The sequence below is a fragment of the Microtus pennsylvanicus genome, chromosome 5 (genome assembly GCF_037038515.1).
Source record: "Microtus pennsylvanicus isolate mMicPen1 chromosome 5, mMicPen1.hap1, whole genome shotgun sequence".
Taxonomy (NCBI): Eukaryota; Metazoa; Chordata; class Mammalia; order Rodentia; family Cricetidae; genus Microtus; species Microtus pennsylvanicus.
The window spans coordinates 134,271,144-134,292,055 of NC_134583.1; the positions used below are offsets into that span (position 1 = coordinate 134,271,144).

Genomic DNA, 20,912 nt, shown 5'->3' on the forward strand with positions numbered 1-20,912 from the left:
CCTGCGCTGCTAACTAGAGAATGCTGGAAACAGCTGTCCCCAAAATGAGCACCATGGTTGCTTTTCCTCCCGCTGATCAAAGACGTCTCCAACTAAAGGGGGAAATAATTAAAAAGTAAAAACCTTATGTAATGAGGTTTTGGGAAGAAAAAAAAGGAAAACTTTTGAAGCCAACAAGCAACTACGGGCAGCAGTTCAAACAGCCCAGAATCAATGTTTGTCAACAGCAGTTCGGCATCCTCTAATTATCTTTCATGAATATACAGTGTGATGTTATTAGGGGCCCATCCATGCCTTAGCTCTGGTTGAGATTTGAGATTTGAAGATCAGAACTCTACCAGTATTCTCAGAGGTGGCACAGGTTCTTGCCTGATCTGGAGCCCTCTGTCCTGTGGCTGATGCCAGCCGCAGAACTGAAACTCAACAACCCCTACATGCACCCACAAGCCTCGGGCTCTTTATTCTGACCGCTATCTTTGGAAACTCTTTTTTTTAACAGAAGACAAGGCACCCCTTGACTCTGCCCAACCCCCCAAGTTACCATTTGTTTAATCAAGATAGTTGGTTTGCAAAACATTAAACAGTATTTGATGCCTAGTTAATAATTTGCATCCTCTTCATTTGTTCCGGAATCCTCAGAGACCAACATCGCCACCCCCACTCCGAAAGGCATACACAAGAAAAGAAATTGTAGGGAAGGCAAATCAAGAGGCCTTTAATGGCACAGCTGTTGGTCAGGATGCTGGAGCTCCGTGTTCTGCTGCTAATCGCCCTCCTGGGGAAGTCAGCCACTGGGGTGAGTGGTCATTTCAAATTTCTGTGGTTGGCAGACTATGAGGGTTTTAGCAAAATCAAGCCATCTGGGTTCGAAGCAAGAAATCTTAAATTGGGAAAGGCTGGTGTTGCCAAGTTGAGCGCTCTGACTACAAGAGCTTCCACAGGCCATCTCGGGGACATGTGCGCAGTTTCGTAATGACACGCGGGTGACATGAGTCTCCTGCAGCAGAGCCTCCATGAAGTCATTCCAGCAGAGATAGCTAGTGTGCACAAATGTCCTACGGTGTGGATGAAATCTGGTACGCACCTCAAGGACCCCTTTGTCCCTACGAAAGCAGGTGGGGGCGCCAGCCCTAACATACCTGTCAGACTCTCCAGCTCTCCCAGGACACTAAGAAAAGAACTCCTGGGATTCGGCCCTAGAAGGTTCCCTGGTGGCTGAAGTGAGCCCAGCAAAGGGTCTACTTAGATGCATCCAACTTGAAGCCCTGTGACTAGTACTTTTCTTGTCTTTTTTCCCATGACCATAGTAGATGGGTCAAGGAAGATGAGCCAGGGACCAAGGGAGTTTGTGGTGGGTGAGAAAGGGAAAACTGTAGAGCTTTGACTAGGGCAATGAAGACCTTTGGGTTGAGATAAGTAAGGGAGATGCTGGCTGGTCTGTGCCACCCCCGAAGTGTGTGCACCCCTAGTCTGTGCACCCCAGTGGTGCAACTGCCAACAGGATCTTTGGGGAAAGGGAGGAATCGAATTCCTGGAGTCTCTATGCTGGCTATAGACTAAGGCTTGAGTGTTGAGCCTTGGATCCAGCAATAGTCTTGACTTTGTCACAGTAACTGGAAAATGTAGCCGAATAACCTCCCTGAGCCTCCAAGCAATGGCCAACAACCCTCTGCTCATTTGGTAAGGGTCATGGCAACAGAAGGTCACGTATGTGGCTCCCAATAAACCTTAGCTCTTTTGCTTTTGTCTTGTGGTGTTGGTGACCAAAACCAAGATCTTTAGTGTGCTCCAGGCACACTCTACTGGTGAACCAAACTGCCACCCTAGTGTGAGCTCTTCCCGTGGATAATGTCCAGATGTGTGCGCCTTACCTATGAAGAGCAGAGCATAGTCCCTCGGAAGAAGAGACATGGAAGGGAGAGGGTGCGAGCAAGTGTAAACTTCTTGCTTCTCATTAAGCACTTTTGAGTTGTATTTCCCTTTGCGGGTGTTTCCTGAGGGAATGGAATTAATTGCAGCCTCGCTCATTAGCACTTTGATAAGATAACATCTTTAGCTCCCCTCAGTTACTCAGCTCAGAGCCCTTCCTTCCACCCAGATGCGGTTTCCTAGGGACTTGTCTTAGAAAAGATTTTCTTGCCAGATTATAAGGCGGACAGATGTGGTGGCTGCAGACAGAGATGGCTATCTAGCCAGATGATCTGACTGGTGATTGCTTGGTGGCACCTGGAGCTGAGAGCGGCTGTCCCCCAGCTGTATAGAAAGGCAGGCGCAGTTATCAGAGGCCCAGAGAAAGCACCAGCAGGAAACAATTGATCCTAAAGTCTGCAGGCAAGAAGGGGCGACAGGATGGTTTGACGTTCACAAGGATAATAGTCCTAGCTCCCCAACCTTCCCACAAATATTTTTTTTTTTGTAACAGCCAGGGAACTTTTAGGGTAATTAATGAAACTGTAAGTCAAAAACAGATAAAAGAGAACATATGAGGGCTAGCCTCAGGCAATGAGCTTGGTCTACTCCAAAGAAAGGACTCGTGCCTTTCCTACATTTTCTTACCCCAATGTGTGCCAAACAGATGGCTGGGGGGGGGGGGGAGTCTTTTCATGTTCTGTGACCTGGCACATTACACCCAGGACAAAATAGTCACGTTGGATGCTTGGGAGAGTTTGGGGCTTCGTGGGGAGACAAAGCCACATAGCCTGATGGACTGTGGGGCCTTTCCCACCTACATAGCTAAAAATAATAACCAGTTTGTCTCTGAGCACTCAGGAAGTTGAGGCAGGAGAACTGTGAATTCCAGGCCCGTCTGGGCTCCATACTGAGTTATACAGGCTGGTCTGGCCTATGCAGCCAGATCCTGTATCCGTAATAAAATATAATAATGAACTGATCGCATATGGTGGAGTCGGCCCTCAGTGCCAGCCCCTAAGTTTGCTACAGAATGGTTCACGGCCAAAAGGACCCCAAGTCATAGCTGCTGTCACTGCTCCCATTTACACATACAGAACTAAGCCCCGTAGCTGGGGAATGGCACAGTGAAGTTTGAAGCCTTTAGACGACAGGCCTGGGTTCCTGAGTACCGTCTAAGTACTTAGAGACCTAAGTATATCTCTTGGTGCCTGTGGTATTAGGGTGCCCACATCCTAGCTGGAGGCACAATTTGCAGGGGAGAAGGTAATGGGGCTTTGAAGCAGAAAGAAGACCAGTGCTGACCCAAGGGGCGCCAAGTGCATCTTGTTAACTTATTCTCAGGATCGTCTCTATCAGAGGCTGTCCTTCAATAAACCTTTTATCATCATCTTCACCTGATCCTCTCTCTCTCTCTCTCTCTCTCTCTCTCTCTCTCTGTGTGTGTGTGTGTGTATGTGTGTGTATGTGTGTGTGTATGTGTGTGTGTGTGTGTATGTGTGTGTATGTGTGTGTGTTTGTGTGTGTGTGTGTGTGTGTGTGTGTGTGTGTGTGTGTGTGTGTGTGTGATCAAAGAATAACTTCTGGATTAAGTATCTCTTTCCACCCTGTGGGCTCTGGGGATTGAGTTCGGGTCATCCGGCTTTGTAGCAAGCACTTTCACCAGCTGAGTCGTCTCCTTGGTCTTTAACTGAGATTTTATTTAGAAAGCACAGTCACGGCTCCGATAATGCGGCCATGAACTCCAGATACCATTCATAGGTCTTCCTGTCTGGTCTGGACTGGTTTGTGCACACCTATCATAAAATCATCCAGTGGCCATCCCCAGCATAGCTGTGTGCTGTTTCCCTGCTCTACAAAGAAGAAACAGGTTTGGGGTGATTGACTCTCCTGTGCCAGACAGAGTCCCTCTGTCCCCCCTCCTTACAGAAAGGCCACTCGACTGCCAGAGAGCCAGGAACTGCCTTAGAAATCTCTTCAGTGGTGACTCTTAAAATGGTCGGGACACACAGGCTTGACCACCATGAGATTTCGCTTCTTCAGGGGTCAGAATGGGAGAATAATGCTTGTCAGCCCTGTCCTGCTTCAGGGAGAAACAAAGATGCTAGTTTCTGCTGCTCTGCACAAAAGGGACTCACGAACGAAATGCTTGTTTGTTTACATCGCTGTATTATTTCACTTCTGGAATCTTCCTAGGGACTGAAGCACAGAATGGCCCGTGTAAACCCGAGATTGCAAACCGGAGTCCATTCTCCGGCTCACAGCCCGGCTTTGCTTATCGTGTAGGGCAGCCCACAGAGCGTTTTCTTTGTCTTCTAGCTGCCAGGCAGCATTTGAGAAGTCCAACATCTCAGTTATAGACAGAGCTCACCGAGGTTTCATAAAAACTGCATATTAGAGTAAAAGTGAGCACACATTCCTGTGCACACTGTGAAGGGGGGTGCGCAAGTCTCCCCAGCCTATGGATCACCATTCTACACCTTCATACTTTACTGAGGGAGGGGGAAAGAGGGGCGGAGGGAACGAGGGAGGGACAGATAAAGAGACACAGGCAGAAAGATGGAGAGAGACTGTATGGTGATTACTCAAACATGCCATAGATGGTAAAGTATTCATTCCAGTTTGTAGTGGGCCACTCCCCAGTCTCAGCACTCAAATCTACATAAGCCCCAGGGCAGAACCTGGGAGCCACCCTTTGTGAAACCCCCAACACCCCAGAATGTAGTCTCTTTCATGCCTAGGGGTCCCTTCCTCTTCTCCAATCTAGGCAAAGACTTCTGGATAAAGGAAAGGATTGAATTCCACTGAAACTTCTCACAGATTTAAGGGGGGGGGGGGGAAACAACCCCAAAAACTTGATTGCAAGCAGGAGTCCAACTCATTAGCTCTGCAGAGTATCCTGGTATTTAGGGAAATCAGGTCGCTGAAGCCACCTGTGTGTATAAGCACAGATATATTTATATTCTAAATGCATTAGGATTTCCAAAATGCAAAAGAAATTCTGCTGTCACAGAAAAACAGCATGGCAGAAAATTCAGCAGCCGGGATTTTAAATAAAACATGCTTTCTCTTCATAATTAATATAACAAGGTTTCCTGGCTTAGAGTTTGGCAAGGATCCCAGGGAAAAACGGTGGGGGAGGGGGCTGATATGACATGCTTGTGATTGACCCAAGAAATAACTTCCTGGAACACCTTGTGCTGAGAGGCCCTCCTGGTCCTGGCCCTCCCACACTCTGCCCCTCCCACATCGAATCCCTCCCACACCATGCTCCTCCCACACCATACTCCTCCCATGCTCTGCCCCTCCTACACCATGCTCCTCCCACACTCTGCACCCCCACACCATGCTCCTCCCACACTTTGCCCCCCCATACCATACTCCTCCCATACCCTGCCCCTCCCACACCATGCTCCTCCCACACTCTGCCCCTCCCACGCTGTGCCCCCCACTGTGCACCAAGCAATTTGAAAATAATAATAGCAATAAAATTAATTAATCGACAATGATATCTCATAATAGTGCTACTAGCCATTTATTGACTTTTACCACGCATTTCTTCTAGTTCAAACTTCCTGAAAAGCCTACCAGGTAGGGCCAGCATCACTGATTTCACAGAGAGCAAAACAAGCTACAGAAACGAGGATAACCTGTCCAAGATGGTGCCCTGGCAGGCCAGCGAGCTGCTCAAACTCTTCTGTCCATAGCCAGTTCTGTGCTTGTAGCCATGGTGACATGAGTAGTCACTCCAAAGACTACAGGTCTGTTGGATGTGGACCCAGAGGTGTCAGGCCAGAGTGTGGCCTCTCAATCATGCTTGTGCCAAAGTGTCCACCAAGAGAGGAAGTTGTCTCCTCCTGGAGACTTCTCTTCAAAGGCTCAGTCCTGCCAGACAACCAAGTAATTAGACTTCAGTCATGGTTGAATCCACTTCAGAAACCGCCACCGCCTAAGCTGATATCCTAACACTCTTGTTACAGACTCACCTTTACCTACTTCAAAGATTTATTTTTAATACTTGTGTGTACATGAGTGTACATGCATGTGTGTGCATGAGTGTACATGCCTGTGTGCATTGTATACATGAGAGTACATGTGTGTACATGAGTATACAAACATGTATACTCATGTACACATGAGCGTGCATGTATGTGCACATGTATGCATGTGTGTATTGTGTACATGGGTATACATGCATGTGTGTGGACATGAGAGTACATGTACACATGTGTGCATGTGTGTTTATATGTATGTGCATAAGTATGCATGTGTATACTATTGTACATGAGTGTATAGTGTGCATGAGTGTCCATGCATGTGTGTGTGCATGAGTGTCCATGCATGTGTGTGTGCATGAGTGTCCATGCATGTATGTGCGCGTGAATGTACATGCATGTATATGTGCATGAGTGTCCATGCATGTATGTGCGCGTGAATGTACATGCATGTATATGTGCATGAGTGTCCATGCATGTGTATGGACATGAGCATACATGCATTGGAGGACAGAGGTTGGTATCAGATATCTCTTGTTCTCTCCATCTTTCTTTTCTGTTCTCTGAAGGGTGGAGTTTTGGGACACGAGCCCAGACTAGCCCAGAAATCTGAGAGCTCTACCTACCTCTGCTCCCCGTGTGCCAGAATGAAGGACACGCTCTACCTACCACACCAGCTTCCTTGGCTCTCTCTGAATCTGGGGCTGACCTACTCAGCCATATGACTGGAGTACAGGCTCCAGGGGTCCCCTGTCCCATCCCTCAATAGAGGGACTCCAGACACATGCTGCCACACACCTAGCTTCCCATGTGGGCTCTTAGGACTTGAATCTGTGTCTTTATGCTTGCATGACAAACACTTTATTGACTAAACCATTTCTACAACCCTGGGATTTTCCCTAATTGAGGAAACTGAGACAAGAAGCTGACCAACAGCTGCCCAGGAGAAAGGTTCCTGGGCCAGGCACTTCATGCCTAAATGCACAGACTGTGATTAGGAGACATGTGACATCAACTCCTGGTCTCCACATGCATGCAGCTCATGCACACACACACGCATACACACACACACACACACACACACACACACGGGCAAAGGGCAGAGTCACCAGGCCTGCCTTCTCTGGCCCCACCCACACCATGGGATCCAGTTCTGCACAGGGCCTCTAGGCACTACAGTGTGAGAACCAGAGAATGTAGACCATGCTCTGGGTCTAGAGACGTTTTCCCTTCCTCTTTCCTCTCCTCTCCTCTCCTCTCCTCTCCTCTCCTCTCCTCTCCTCTCCTCTCCTCTCCTCTCCTCTCCTCTCCTCTCCTCTCCTCTCCTCTCCTCTCCTCTCCTCTCCCTCCCTGTCCATGTCTGCCCCTGTTATCACATGAAGCCATTCCCAAGCCATAAGCGGGAACCCAAGCGGGACAACCTTGGGCCTTGTTAGCAGAAGAACTGCTTGGAATCCTTCTGAGCCACTTCCCTGGTGTCTTAGGCCAGCTCCTCTCTGTAGAGGGCGTCCCCCAGGTCTCCAAGAAGGAATCCATCTGAAGAGATTGCTTGCCAGCACCTTCTCCTGGGGCATCCGCCCCACAAGAGCCTTCTCCTCTCACCAGAACATCAAGGCACAGCCACACTGAGCCTAGCAACTGAGTCAGCACTGAGCACGTTCTGGGCCAAACTGAGAAGCCTTGTGGATACAGAAGGAAGTGGCAGTGCTCTGGGCCAATCACAGTGGCTTTAATTTCTTCAAATGGAAAATACCAGCGTGCTTTGTCTGTGAACTGCACCCCAGCCCCATGGGCTCATTTTTGAACACTTGGTCCCTAGCTGGTGACACTTTTTTCTGAGGTTACAAACAGAATTTCTGAGACATGCACTCTAGCTGGTTGATACGGGCCACCAGAGGCACGCATTGAAAGTCTTACTTCTGGCCCGCATCTCCGCTCTCAGCTCCTGCCGCCACAGAGCCAACACTGCACTGCTACCCTGATGGACTGCGTCCCCTGAAACTGTGAGTGAAGTGTTTGGCCCCAGAGCTGTTCATGCCGTGACTGCAAGCCTGTTGAGAACATGCGAACTGGACCCTCACGCCTCAACGGTGGAAGGAACATGGGGTGATGCAGCTCTGGGGAAACCAGCACGACCTTATAAAGACTAAAGACAGAACAGCAACTTGAAGCAGCAGCTTCACATCTAAGGGCACATCCCGAAGGGTTGAGAGTGGCCATGTGAGCCGACAGAAACTCCAGCATCGAGAGCCCTCTCTTCTCCCAAGTTACTCTTGGTCATAATATTTACCACAACAAGAGAAACCAAATCAGGCCAGTGTGGGAACGCAGTGGCTCCCAAACTCCGACATGATGGCTAGGAATAAGGACTCTGGTGGAAAATGGGCACTCACATTCCAAGTCTGTGTTGCTGCTTTGGGGTGAATTGGTAACTATAGTATTGGAATGAGCCTTGGAGAACAATCAAGACAATGTATACGGAAAAGGTTATCACCGCCCCTGGTTCACTGCCAGCTCTTAATAATTCGACAAGCACTCCATTTTCTTATTTGTTTCTTAGCTACGTTTTGCCCACCCCCCACCCCCCCCACCCCCACACACACACCACCTCCTCCACTAATTTTTATACTTGGATTCTCGAGTCCCAGGACCAGGGGTTCCTCTGTTATTCCCTGACTGTGGAAAAGCAGAACAGAATGATGGGATGGAAGGGGACAAATGGTATCCACTCTTCCTGTTTCTGACACAGTGGAGGTTGGCGTCTGGAAACCGGATACCAGCCTGGCGTTAGGCTGGCTCCGTCTGGCACCACAGCCTCCCTGTGAGTGGAAAGAGGGTCATAAAGTGAGCTGGGAGCGCTTGCAGGGGCTGGAGGGCTGGCTGGCTGGCTGTCCAAAGGGCCAGGCTGGCTCCACAGGGAAACCTCTCTAGATCAGTGTCATTCCTTCAGCTGCTGTGGCTAGAAAGGACATGTCTGCCACCTGCTGGCTCCAGGCAGTGCAGCATCAGCTGTCACAGGCTCTAGGTGTAGCAGGATTTGAGACCCTTAACCCTGGCACTAGGCTTACAGGCTTCTCTGAGGGCTCAGGAAGGAAGTTTCTCAGGTCCTGCCCACTGCTCAGAGAGCAGCAGCCCACCCTGTTCATTTCAAATAGAAAACCCCGAATGCTGTTTCCCTGGGTAGAGAGCCCCAGACCATGGGTTCCACACAAGTTCGATGGAGGGAGGTGAGGCAGAGCAGGGAACCAGATCTGAGCTACAGTCGCTGGCTGTTCTGGGGGTGAGGTTGGAGGAGGCAACACTCCTTCTCAGGGGACCCCCCCCCCACCTTCCTTCTAGCTTCTCCTCAGCACTCTTAGGTGGTCCCTGTTTCCCCAGGCCTGAGAATACCCCTTTGTTCCTCTCCCCACCTCCAGTGAAACACATGTCCCTGTCTCATTCCCTGTAAAAACAGGGCTGGGGACCATAAGGTGACTAAACAGAGGCTCAGTCCCAGATATCAGAAATCATTTTCCATCTTTCTTTTTACCTCTTCCCTCCCTGAGATTCACTTCGTCACCACTCAAGCCTATAGGAAAACTAAAAAGCAATCCACAAGTCTCTTCAGGGCCGGTGTTGTGCTTTATCCCAAGAACACTGGGAAATCTCTGGAGAGTTTCCCCATCTACAGAGACAATCACCCCCAAGAATCACTTAGACTTGAGCATAGATCCTAAGTGTTCTCCTCTGTGGATGGGGTTGTCATGGGAACATGGTGTAACCATGCCACTCAGGGTCCGGGAACAACTGATAAGTTAGTATTGTGACAGATTCCAGGGAAGCCATTTTCCAACAGGTATGTGCATGTGAGGGGAAGGGTCAAGGTGTGTGCACAGGAGAGGGAGTGCCTTCAAGCCTCTCCCTCAGCATTCTCCAGTGTGCCCGTGTCTGGGGAATGGTGATTTCTGTCTTAGAGCACCTGGGGAGGGGCCGGCATCTCCATCACACACTCACTGTGTTGTTTTGTTTTTCAGTTTTCATTGATGTCCTTCATTGCGCCCCCAGACCCAGGTGAGTGTGCCACCACCCAGGCTTCCACCAGCCCAGAGCCGGAGCATAGACGTGCTCAGGGGACCTTAGGACTAGCCTGCTTCCTGGGTATCACAAAACCTTTGAGAGTTTATCCAGAAACTCTGCATCTCTGTAACATTCAACACAGCTTTGAGTTGCCAGTCTCAGCCATCTAAGGGAGAAACCACTAATGTAGTCAAACATTACAGAGAAAGAAACAGAGACTCAGAGAAAAGAAGTAACTAGCTTCTCGTCCATTAGTGACTGTGGAGAAAAAGGGCTTGACTGAGCAAGGGGCCACCCTACTTACTCCACTGCCACATGGGGAAGCCAAGACAGGCAGCTCCAGGACGAGCTACCCCAGCGATGCCCCCCACAGCACCAATACCTCCACCGCTGTCCTTGGGCTTAGCCAATCCAGAAAAGCCCTAGAAGTCTCAGACTGATAACAAGGCACAGAGCACTGAGAGTCAGGCAGACCTGAGGGAGATGCCGTGTCCCGCAATGACGTGGTGTTAAGATTGCATTCAAAACTGGGCATGGTGGGATGCTTCTATAATCCCAGTACTTGGGAGATGGAGGGAGGCAGGAGGGTTGAGAGTTTGGGGCAGGCTTCAGCTGCTCTATAGCAGGTTTGAGGCCAGCCTACACTATAAGAGACCCTGTTCCAAAACAAAACCAAAACAACCACAAATACACAAAATGATCCAATCAAAGAGGTTGTGTCGTATAGTATCCAACACACAGAGAATTCTCCCACCTGTGACAGCCCCATGAACACAGGTGTTTCTCATAGGCTCTCTGTTGCTTCCAGATTCACTCTGTTATCTTGAACACTATAACATGAACAGGGCCAGGCTGCTTGTTTGTTGTGGTTTTTGTCTGGCCTGGTTCCCCACAACGGTTTAGTCCCAAAGAAAATCACACATAGGTCTCCATAAATTATAAGCTGATTGGGCCATTAGCTCTAGCCTCTCACTGGATGACTCTCACATCTTGATTAACCCATTTTTCTGATCTATGTTAGCCATGTGGCTCAGTACCTTTTATCAGTGGGGCAGCTCACATCCTGCTACTTCGGTGGTCTGGGCAGGAGTGGGAGGAATCAACTTCCTCCTTCCCAGAATTCTCCTGTTCTCATTACATCATTTCTACTTCCTGTCTGGTTTTTCCCGCCTATATTTCCTGCCTGACCAATCAGCGTTTATTTATAACATGATTGACAGAATACAGACAATTCTCCTGCACCAGAACACTCTTATTTCCTCTGCCTAGTGCCCACACCACAGTGGGCCGCACAACACAACACCTGCTTGAGTCTGGGGTAGAAATTCTTCTCGCTGCTCCAAGGGACCCAAGGCAGACATCCCCACGGATAATAGACTGGGTTGGTTATGCTCAGAGGACCAGAGCAGGCAGCCTGTACAGGGAGTTGTGGTGCAAGCTTGCAGCAAGGACTTACTTAGAACAAAGATGGTACCCCACTAGCCAAATCCTGATTAGCCATCAATGTTCTCCAGAAAAGAGTTCTGGCTAGGAAGCCAGACCGTGGTGGTTCTGAGCAGGTAACCCAGGTCTTTGCTCCATATGCTCAGGGGATGGGGTAGAAACGTGTGAGCACGGACTGCAGAGGGAGTCTGCAGCCTTTTCCAGAGCACGGCAGAATGTGGGGAGGAAGGCGGTCCAACTGCCCAGAAGGCCCCAGTTCAGACTCCAGGCACATGTGGAGTTCAGAGAGGCCAAGGGCAAGGTTGGCAGGGCCACCATTTTCCCAGCCTCAAACACACATTGTTTAGACACCAGCAAAGGGCTCTTGAATCTGGGGGAGGGGGGTCAGAAAGACAGGACTGTGGGTGCTATGGAGTGAATATAGAGAGACGGAACATAGAGGAGTCAAGGGACCCCAATTTCAGGTGTCTGAAAAGCAGTTCCACTTGTGGTCCATAGTTGACCTGCGGGGATTAAGCAGGGTCTTTATGGGCCAGGGAGATAGCTCAGTGGATAAAATGCCGACTTTAGCATGAGAGATGAATCCAGAACCCATGCATATGCTAGATGGCCATGGTGGCAGCCATCCTGTAATTCTCACCTTGGACGATGGAGACAGGGGAACCCTGGAGTAAGCTGGTTAATGAGGCTAGCCATATCAGTGAGCTCTGGGTTTGATTCAGAGACCCTGCTTCAATGAGCAACGAAGGATGATTCTTTATATCCACCTCTCTCCTCCATCCACAGGCGTATGCTCACACACAGAAATGGGGGAAAAATCAAGAGTCGTCTTTACCACAAGGCACTTTACTACCATCTTCTAAAACATAGTATACTATGTCTACAGGGAGTTTATGATACCTAGGAATTAGACAATGAACCAGTTGAATAACTGTAACGACCCTGTAGACAAAGAAAAATGTGGATTCATTCATTGTGTGTGTTCGTATAAGGCTTTAGTTGAATAGATCACAAAGCATAGTGTCCAAGTTGACCTACAGACAGGAAGAATCTCCTAATATTAGAATAATCGAGCTGATGGGTTTTGGGGGCCCAACGAACTCCCCAACATCAGAGGCATTTAAGGCAAAGACTCAAGTTAGCAAACAACTCAGACAGGAGTGGACAGTGTGGGGTGCAGTATGCCAAGACCCTAATCTCTACAAGGACCCAAAAATAATTTCTGAGAGTTTGATGAGGGAAAAGGAAGCCGTTGGCTCTGGGTCCTAGAGTCTAACTCCAGGTGCTCTGTTGGCCTCTGGCTGTGGAGTGAGACAGTTAGATTTCAAGCATAACCTCATCTGCTCCCCTGGCGCACGGGGCTGTTCTTTGATGAAATTCATCAGCTCCCTGCTCCCTTCAGACAACAGCATGACGAAGAGACGCCCGCTCATGCCCCCAGGCAAGCTGCCTCCTTGGTTGGTCTTACTGGTGCCAGGACATGGCAAGGGCCTTGACAGAGCAGAAGGTGCCTGGTCCCCAGTCCCCAGTGGGTGGGAGAGGAGGTGGCTATCAAAAGCCCAAGCTCTGCCCATCTCCCTAAAGCAGGTGACACACAGCCGGTAGGCCTGCGGAAATGCATCTTCAAAGCTGCCTTGGCTCTGCCCAGCACCACAGGCTGTGCCCATCCATCAGCTGTCCTGCCGTCTGCCAGTAAGGCTCTCGGCTGTACTCGCCTGCCAGCAGGGCTGGAAACGTCACATGCAGGCCGACAGGGCTGGGATTTGGGGAAGGCCCTCAGAGGAGCCAGCTGTGGTACAGTGATGGATGGAGCCAACTGGGATGACATTCCAGAGGTTTTCATTCCAATCCGCACATCTGGCAGGCTCCTCTAGCGGAGCAGCTGTGAAATTCCCATGGCACTAACTGTGAGCTCATTCCAAGAGGCCCTCACCACGGACCACAGGAATCCCGGAGAGGGCTGGCGGGTCATGTGCTAGCTGAGGATTTCCTGGTGCAGACTCCTTCCTGGAAGCCAAAAGGTCAAAGGCTTTCTAACCTGAGCCACAGAGATGCCAGGCTCATGAAAAGACACGTAGGACTTGGAGTTAGGCACGCCTGGGTGCGGATGCCCTTCTGTCTGGGTGTTTTGATCTGTAGACGAGGAATGAGGATTACCCTCACCATAGAGGTTGGCAGTTAAGTGAATTTTTGTTTGTATATAATTGCATAGAGTACTGACACATAGAAAATATTTAGTATGTAATAACCTGCCAATGAAATCACTAGTGTCAATTCAGGATACCCCCAACTCTCTTCAAAGTTATTTCCAGCTAGATTCTGATAAAGTGGCAAGGCCGTAGGATTTCCTTTTACATCTAATATAAAAGCCTCAGAGTTGCCCTTTCTCCCCGAGGTTCTCCCTTTTCCAGTAGTTCAGAAGAGGTCTCAAGTAACCTGAATTCGAACCCTTGGCAGTCTTTGTGTGTGTGCATGCATGTTTATGGGCTCCAGAAAGCAACCTCGGGCATAGCTTTTGTTTGTGAGATAGACTCACTCTCTCGCGCTTTTGTGTGTGTGCACGTGTGTGTAGTGAGAGCTGCAGGCAGGCCTGCTTTTCATCCCGCCTGGCTCCCACACAGCTAGCTTTACACCCATAATAACAACACACAAACTGTATTCTTTTAAACTCTGCCTTGTCCATTATATCTAGCCTCTTCTTGGCTAATTCTCACATCTTGATTAACCCATTTCTAATAATCTGTGTAGCACCACGAGGTGGTGGCTTACGGGGAAGATTCAGCATGTCTGACCTGGCGGCTGGCTCCATCGCAGTCTGACCTCACTTCCCTTCTTCCCAGAGTTCTATTCTGTCTACTCCACCCACCTATGCTCTGACCTATCCGGCCAAGCAGTTTCTTTATTAATTAACCAATGAAAGCAACAGATAGACAAATGACCTTCTCACATCACATGTGTATCTGAATATAAGAATACATGCATGTTCACGTGTGTATGTGTGCATGTACATATATGCTGCCATGCTGGAGGTCAGAGGACAGCCTCTCCTTACACTTTGCTTGATGCACAGTCTCATATTCACATTCATGGCAGGCTACCTGACCCACTGCCACACACAGCGCCCCTGTGTCTACGCTCTGTGCACTGGCACTCAGTTCGCGAGCTTTGGGCAAGGGAGCTGGAGGTTAAAATACACAGACACACACAGACATAGGGACAGCGACACGGGTCACCCTTGAATTCCCCAAGAATGCCCCCTTTATTGTGTTCATGGGCAGATTATATAGAGATAGCCACGCCCCAGCCAAACCCACCAGAAACCACTCTCCTGCCATTAGGAACTCCTGAAGGTCTCGTGCTCAGAGCAGCTGTAGGCACTCAGATCAGGGGATTACAAGAAATTCAGGATCTGGGGTCTCACTGCTCCCAACAACCCACGATTTTCTGAGGATTCTGAGATGGGGCTCTCATGGGTCCGGAACTCAATAGTAGGTTAGCTTGGCTGATCAGTGGGTCCCAGCAATCATGCTGTCTGTCTCCTCGGCACTAGGATTACAAATTTGTGTACCCCCACACCCTTGCTTTTTAAAATGTGGACTCTGGGGATTGAATTCCCTTGAAGGAAGGCCCCTTACAGCTACTTCTCCAAAGCAGTTTCTCCAGTCCACCAGAATGGGACCAGATTTCACATCCCTTTCTACCAAGAAAGTCTACTTTATAGACTTGTAGAGAATCATCAGGAGGTCTTAAAAAGCGCAAATATCACCCCTTTTCTTCCTAAGGTCCCCATTCACACTGCTTCAAGCTGAGCCAATCAGAAGCAGGGAGGCTTGGTCACAGGGAATATCTTTTGCAGAGGGCTCTGTGCTGGTTGCTTGGGGAAGACAGAAGAACAGAAGTGGCCTCATTTTTAAGACTCAGGGAAACAAATCCAAAATATGAGTTAAGCCCCAAAGAGAAACAAAGAGGTTCGAGCAAGGACAGCCATACCCCGCAGCCAACAGGTCAGTGAGGAATGCCCTTTATCTTAACCCCCAGTCCCACGGGCAACCCTTTATCAGTCAAGCTCTATGTGAGTGCTGTTACTATTATTGCATGATAGAAGACCTCAGACTTGGAGATGTCAGTCAGTAACCATGTAGTTAGATATTAGCTCCTTGGGTCAGCAGTTTCACCTGGGTTCTGCTGGGCAGTTCTGGTCTAGACCAGGTTTTGCTGATCTGAGCTGGATTCCCTTGCATCTTCAGCCAATGAGAGGTTGGTTTGGCATCTTGTCTTGCTATTGGCTTGCTTTTTCATGTCTGAGGCTTCATCTTGTCATGCTGCTGACTTGTATGATAACGTAGGCCAGACTAAGGAGTCAGGAGGGTCCAGGAAAGTGGGCAGAAGGAGCAGGGGAAAGAGGAAGGAAGGGGAAAGGAGGAAGAAGCGGGAGAGAACAACCACAAGGTTTCTTGGGGTCAGCCTTAGAGCAGACCCATTGTTTCAACCATAAATGCTAAAGCAAGTCCCAGAATCAGCCTGGACCAAGGGGAGGGAAATGATGGGAAGTGCAGTCCTGCTGTCGGAGAGTAAAGATGCATGGAGGGTGGAGATGCATTGGGGACCTGCTTGTCATCAGAGGGGCTCAACCCAAGTCCACACCCAACACTGAAGGTGAAGACACCAGGGTTCCCGGTGGCCACACCCAACTTCTGCTCTACAGCATCCTTCAGTCTGCTCATTTTGCTTCCTTCCTCGAGGCTCCTAAGACTGCAGATTCCTCTAGGATGGGGCCACACCCTACTCTTGTTGGTCTCTCTTTATAACTCTCCATGTCCCCAGGGCCTTCCACTGTGTTGAACACTTCATCCATTGTTGGTTTGCTTTAACCTGTTCACACATGCCGTAGGACGGAGTGCCAACAGTGCAGAAGGGGTGGGAGTCCACCCAAGTGGAAAGGCCTTGGCGACATGCCTGTGCAACCCGCCACTGCCCCCCAGCTGAATGGCTTCTTCTTCTATGGTGATCCAGAGCCAGTAAGCCTTTGCTCAGTCCATTTCAGTCTGGACCTGGGACCCTCACAACCTGGAGGGACTTCCTGTCTTGCTCTGAGGACTTTGATCCAGAACTGGTGTGTTTCCACTCTTCTTTTGCTCACCGACAAATGAGCAGACTTTGCACATAGGACTTGACTGAAGTCCAAATCCTACACCAGGCTTTGCCCACCCCCACCCCTCAAAATGTCACAGTATTCCACACGTGTAAGCATCTCCTCTATTTCATGTGATTTTTAAATGTGTGTATGACTGGTAAGTGAATGTGTACAGATTTGTGTGTTTCTTTGATTTTATATGTGTGGGTGGTGTGTGTATACATTTGTGTGCACACGCCCATGTGTATGGATGCAAAGTGCATGTGCACATATTTGTGTGTTTCATGCAATTTGTGTGTGTGTGTGTGTGTGTGTGTGTGTGTGTGTGTGTGTGTGTGTTCATGTAGAGGACTGGGGTTAAGGTGGGCAGCTTCCTCTATCACTCTCCATCTTTTTGTTATTCTTTGTAGTAGAGTCTCATTGGACATAAACCTCACCAGTTCAGCAAGAGTAGCTGGCTAGTGAGCTCCAGGAATCTCCATCCCCAGCCCCCAGCCCTAGGATATTGGTTTCTGTCTCCATGTTTTGCACACATAGGTGGGAGTTATCTGAGCTCAGGTCTCATGCTTGTCCTGAAAGCCATCTCCCTAACCACCAGTCGGGGCAGGGGGTGTCAATAACACAGTCCAGAGTAGCCAATCTGTCCTCCAGCTTGCAGGACTATTGAGAGGGGTTCTAGGAGCTCTACAAAAGACTCTCATCTATAAACACATGTGAGAAAAACAAAAGGAAGTCCTCCAGTGAAAACCAAGATAAATCGACATTGCAATCAACCTTCTGTCTCCTTCAAATATCAGTCTGAAATCTTTCATGGCCAACTTGAAAAACCATTTTCCCCTCTGCATCTCTCCCCTTTCTCTGCTTTATCATATTTATGGAAGGAAGCTTTATGGCTCCAGGAAGACAGTGGTCTTATCTTTAGCCTAGATCCTCATCTCTGGAGAGGTGGCCTCTTCTGGGAGCATTTTCATCCTGGGGAAAGCAGCCAGGGAAAAATAATGAGCAAGCAAAGAGAGTCTTGACTTGACACCGCGATAAATGAGGTGAAACTTTGCCAAGGAGCCAGAGTTGGTGCATCCAAAAAAGAAATAGAAAGATAATTCCATTTTAATGGGAAATATAAAACAGCCATTGTGCAAAAGTCAATTTTTTAGAAGCCATAGATGTAAGGACTGTAACAGAGTGATGGGGAGATGCCTGAGACAGTGCACTTGGCAGTCAGCTGGATAGGGAGCGGTCCTCCACGCCATCACTGCCTCTGTTGGGTTTGCCTTTCAAGTCAGCTGTCTGCCTTCCCTTCTGCCTCGTTACCACACATCTCTCTGGAGAGCTCCCCGCAGCTTCCTCTGCCAACTTGCCATCCTCTCATCAGCAGAAAAGGTCAAAATGAACCCAACTTTCTCCCAACTCCAAACTTCTCTGCCCCAGCCACAAATCCTACGGCATCTTCCGAGACTCCAGCTCAGACATGCGCACATCTGCTTGTCCCAGTCCTATCTAAACGAACTCTCCATTTGCCGGCACCATCGCGTTCTGTCTCCATCAGTAACCAAGGTCCAGGAACAAGCTGAGGGTTGTACTTGGGTGGCTGTTAAGTAGCCAGTTGGACATTCAGTGGGGATGGTTGTGTGTGTGTGTGTGTGTACGCGTGCGCGCATGCAAAGCAATGGAAGGAGCTAATTAAAGCAACTGAGCACCATCATTGAGCTAGAAAGACATGGCGGTTGTACAGAGACAAACTTTAGTTTAAATCTAGCTGTGAATTAGCTAGGTGACCTCGAGCACATTGCTTATTCTCTCTGGGCCAAAGTTTCCACAACTTAAAACACAGCCAACATTCACTTCCCAGGTTTTTTTTGTTCTGTTTTTGAGAGAGGGTCTGTTCCAGCCTGGCCTCCAACTCTTTCTACAGCCAACGATGGCTTGAACCTCTGATTCTGGTGTGATAGTTTTGATTGTTGACTGTCAACATGGCAACTTCTGAACTTGTCCAGGAGATAAGCCTGCAGGCACACCTGTGCGGGATTATTTTCCATCTAGGAAAGCTCACGAGGGAGTATGTTGACAGGGCTCATTGAAGTGACACCATGTCCTGGCTTTAGACCTAGACTGTCTAAATTGGAGAAAGTGGGCCAAGTGCTAGCTTCATTCACCCCTCTGTTCTTCTGGTTGTGGATCCAATGAGACCAGTGCTTCAGGCTCCCGCTGCCGTGACTTGCCCACCCATGGTGAAGTGAACCCTAAACCATGAGCCAGAATAAAACCCCCTTCCATAAGCTGATTTTGTTGGGTTTCGGTTATTTTTTTTTTCACAGCACATTGAAAGAAAGTAAGAGCTGGGATTACAGGTGTGTACCAGCATCCCACTTCATAGAGAACTGGGGTCAAGTCTAGGGTTTCCTGCTTACAACACAAACGCTCTACCGACTGAGCGACATCCCTGGCCCAACCTCCCAGATATTTATGAGAATAAATGAGATGGTACCTGTAAATGTTTAGCACAGGGCCCCATAAAAGGTTAACAGTAAGATTAGTTGCTAAATGCTCTGTGGATTGAGTGAGAGATGCTTGCCCAAAGAGGAAAGTGACAAGTGTCTTGGACTACATTGAGCCAAGATGGCTTAGTGAAGTCTCGTGGAGAAACACTATTCACAAAGCTACCAGTTAGGCACTGTGATGGCACCATGCGCTCTAGCCCTGGTAGACCCTGTGTAGAACTGTGAAGACCTGAATCCCACAGGATGCTTCCTGCTGTGTTTACAGCTAAGAAACCCAGGGCATACAGTAGGTGTACCCGAGGGCACAGTTGGTAGAAAGTTGGCACTTGGTCTCCTTCTCCATTTCTAGTCAGGTACTGCCATTCCAAAGACCAGCATTGCACTGCTGGACCAGAACATGGCTCAAGTTAGACATCCCCAACCTGACCTTCGTGTCTTTCTGCATCCCTGGGGAGAACTCAAAAGACATGTAATTCCTCCTTAAGGGAATGTAGCTCTCTGGGAAGAGGTGTCCCCTCAAGCCTAATGACTAAACTGTCTTCTGTCCTTCCCTGCCCTGCAGATTGGACGCCAGAAGACTATTACAGCTACGAGCATACCAGCCCAGATGAAGGCCCCAGAGTCGTGCCAACCTCCCCTGAGAACCCCGATTGGTACTATGCAGACGATGGTGGGTGCCAATTGGAGAGGGAGACCGTGGCTGAAGGAACTTATGTGTGACCATATGCAAGGGCCTTTCTCTGCCCTCTCTCTGGCTGCATAGTAAAATGGTATTGAAGACCTCTCTAGGGTGGATTCCTCCCATTGAGTCCTATATTATGAGGACAGGGTAGGTGCTGAGAGGCATCTACCCTCGAGCAACAGGCAGAGTAAGGGAGGCCAAGAGAGGAACGGACTCGGCCAAAGTCACGCAGTAAGGCAGTGCCTCCTCATCCAGCTCTCCTGACACTGAGAGACGTCAAGTCCAAAGTCAGTTCTGTGTCTTTGACCTCAAGCTTAGTCCTAACTGTGCAGCAGAATCTAAATTATCTTTGAGCATTTGGATTGCAGCATTGACAAATACAGCTTTGGGGCTTCCCTTGCTTTTCTGTTTTTGCCCTTTTTCTTCCTCTTTTTGCTATTTATAGTCTCTGTGCTTGCGTGTGTGTGTGTGTGTGTGTGTGTGTGTGTGTGTGTGTGTGTGTGGTGTAAGTCTGTGTGTATATTAGAGGGGTGTATATCTGTACATGCATGTTCTTGTACATGTGTGAATATAAATTCTAGCAGGCAATCTCTGATGTTCTTCCTCAGGAATCATCGATGCACCTTGGTTTTTGAGTCAGGGCCTCTTACTGGCCTTAGCCCCACCTTGCCAGCTGACCTATGATCCCCACTATACCAACTGATCAGTGAACCTCAAAGTTCTTCCTGCTTCTGCCTCCTGGGTGCTGGGGTTATAAGTATTTGCTACCATGCCCAGTTTTTTATTCAGAATCTTTTTACATGTTAGTGCTTGTGTGTGTATAAATGTTTGTGTGTATGTGTTTGTTATGTTTGTATGTGTGAGTGAAGGTGGTTGTATATATGTGTTTATGACTGGTTGTGTGTGTGTGATTATGTGCATGTATGTTATTGTGTTTGTGTGTGGTTGTATGTGTATATATGTGAATGTGGTTGTGTGTGTACATATGAGTGTAGTTGTTTGTATGTATATGTATATATGAGTGTGGTTGTGTGCGTGTATATATTTGAGTGTGGTTGTGTGTGTGTGAGTGTGGTTGTATGTGTTTGTGTGCATATGAGTATAGCTGTGTATGTTTGTTTTGTGTGTATATATATGTGTGTGAATGTGGTTTGTGTGTTTGTTAGTGAGTGTGTATATGTCAGATGGTTGTGTGT

The 20,912-nt window shown here is 48.7% G+C and overlaps 1 protein-coding gene across 2 annotated transcripts in view; it reads left to right on the forward strand.

The window, feature by feature from the left end:
* Positions 1-662: 662 nt before the first annotated feature.
* Positions 663-20,912, forward strand: part of Habp2 (hyaluronan binding protein 2) — a 32,815-nt gene continuing 12,565 nt past the window's right edge. The window contains exons 1-3 of one of the 2 annotated variants that reach the window (XM_075974493.1): positions 663-796; positions 9,917-9,953; positions 19,597-19,704. In XM_075974493.1, coding sequence (XP_075830608.1) covers positions 719-796; positions 9,917-9,953; positions 19,597-19,704 — 223 coding nt within the window. In that variant the 5' untranslated portion in view covers positions 663-718. The remainder of the gene's footprint in view (positions 797-9,916; positions 9,954-19,596; positions 19,705-20,912) is intronic. The other variant, XM_075974494.1, reaches the window with a different exon arrangement.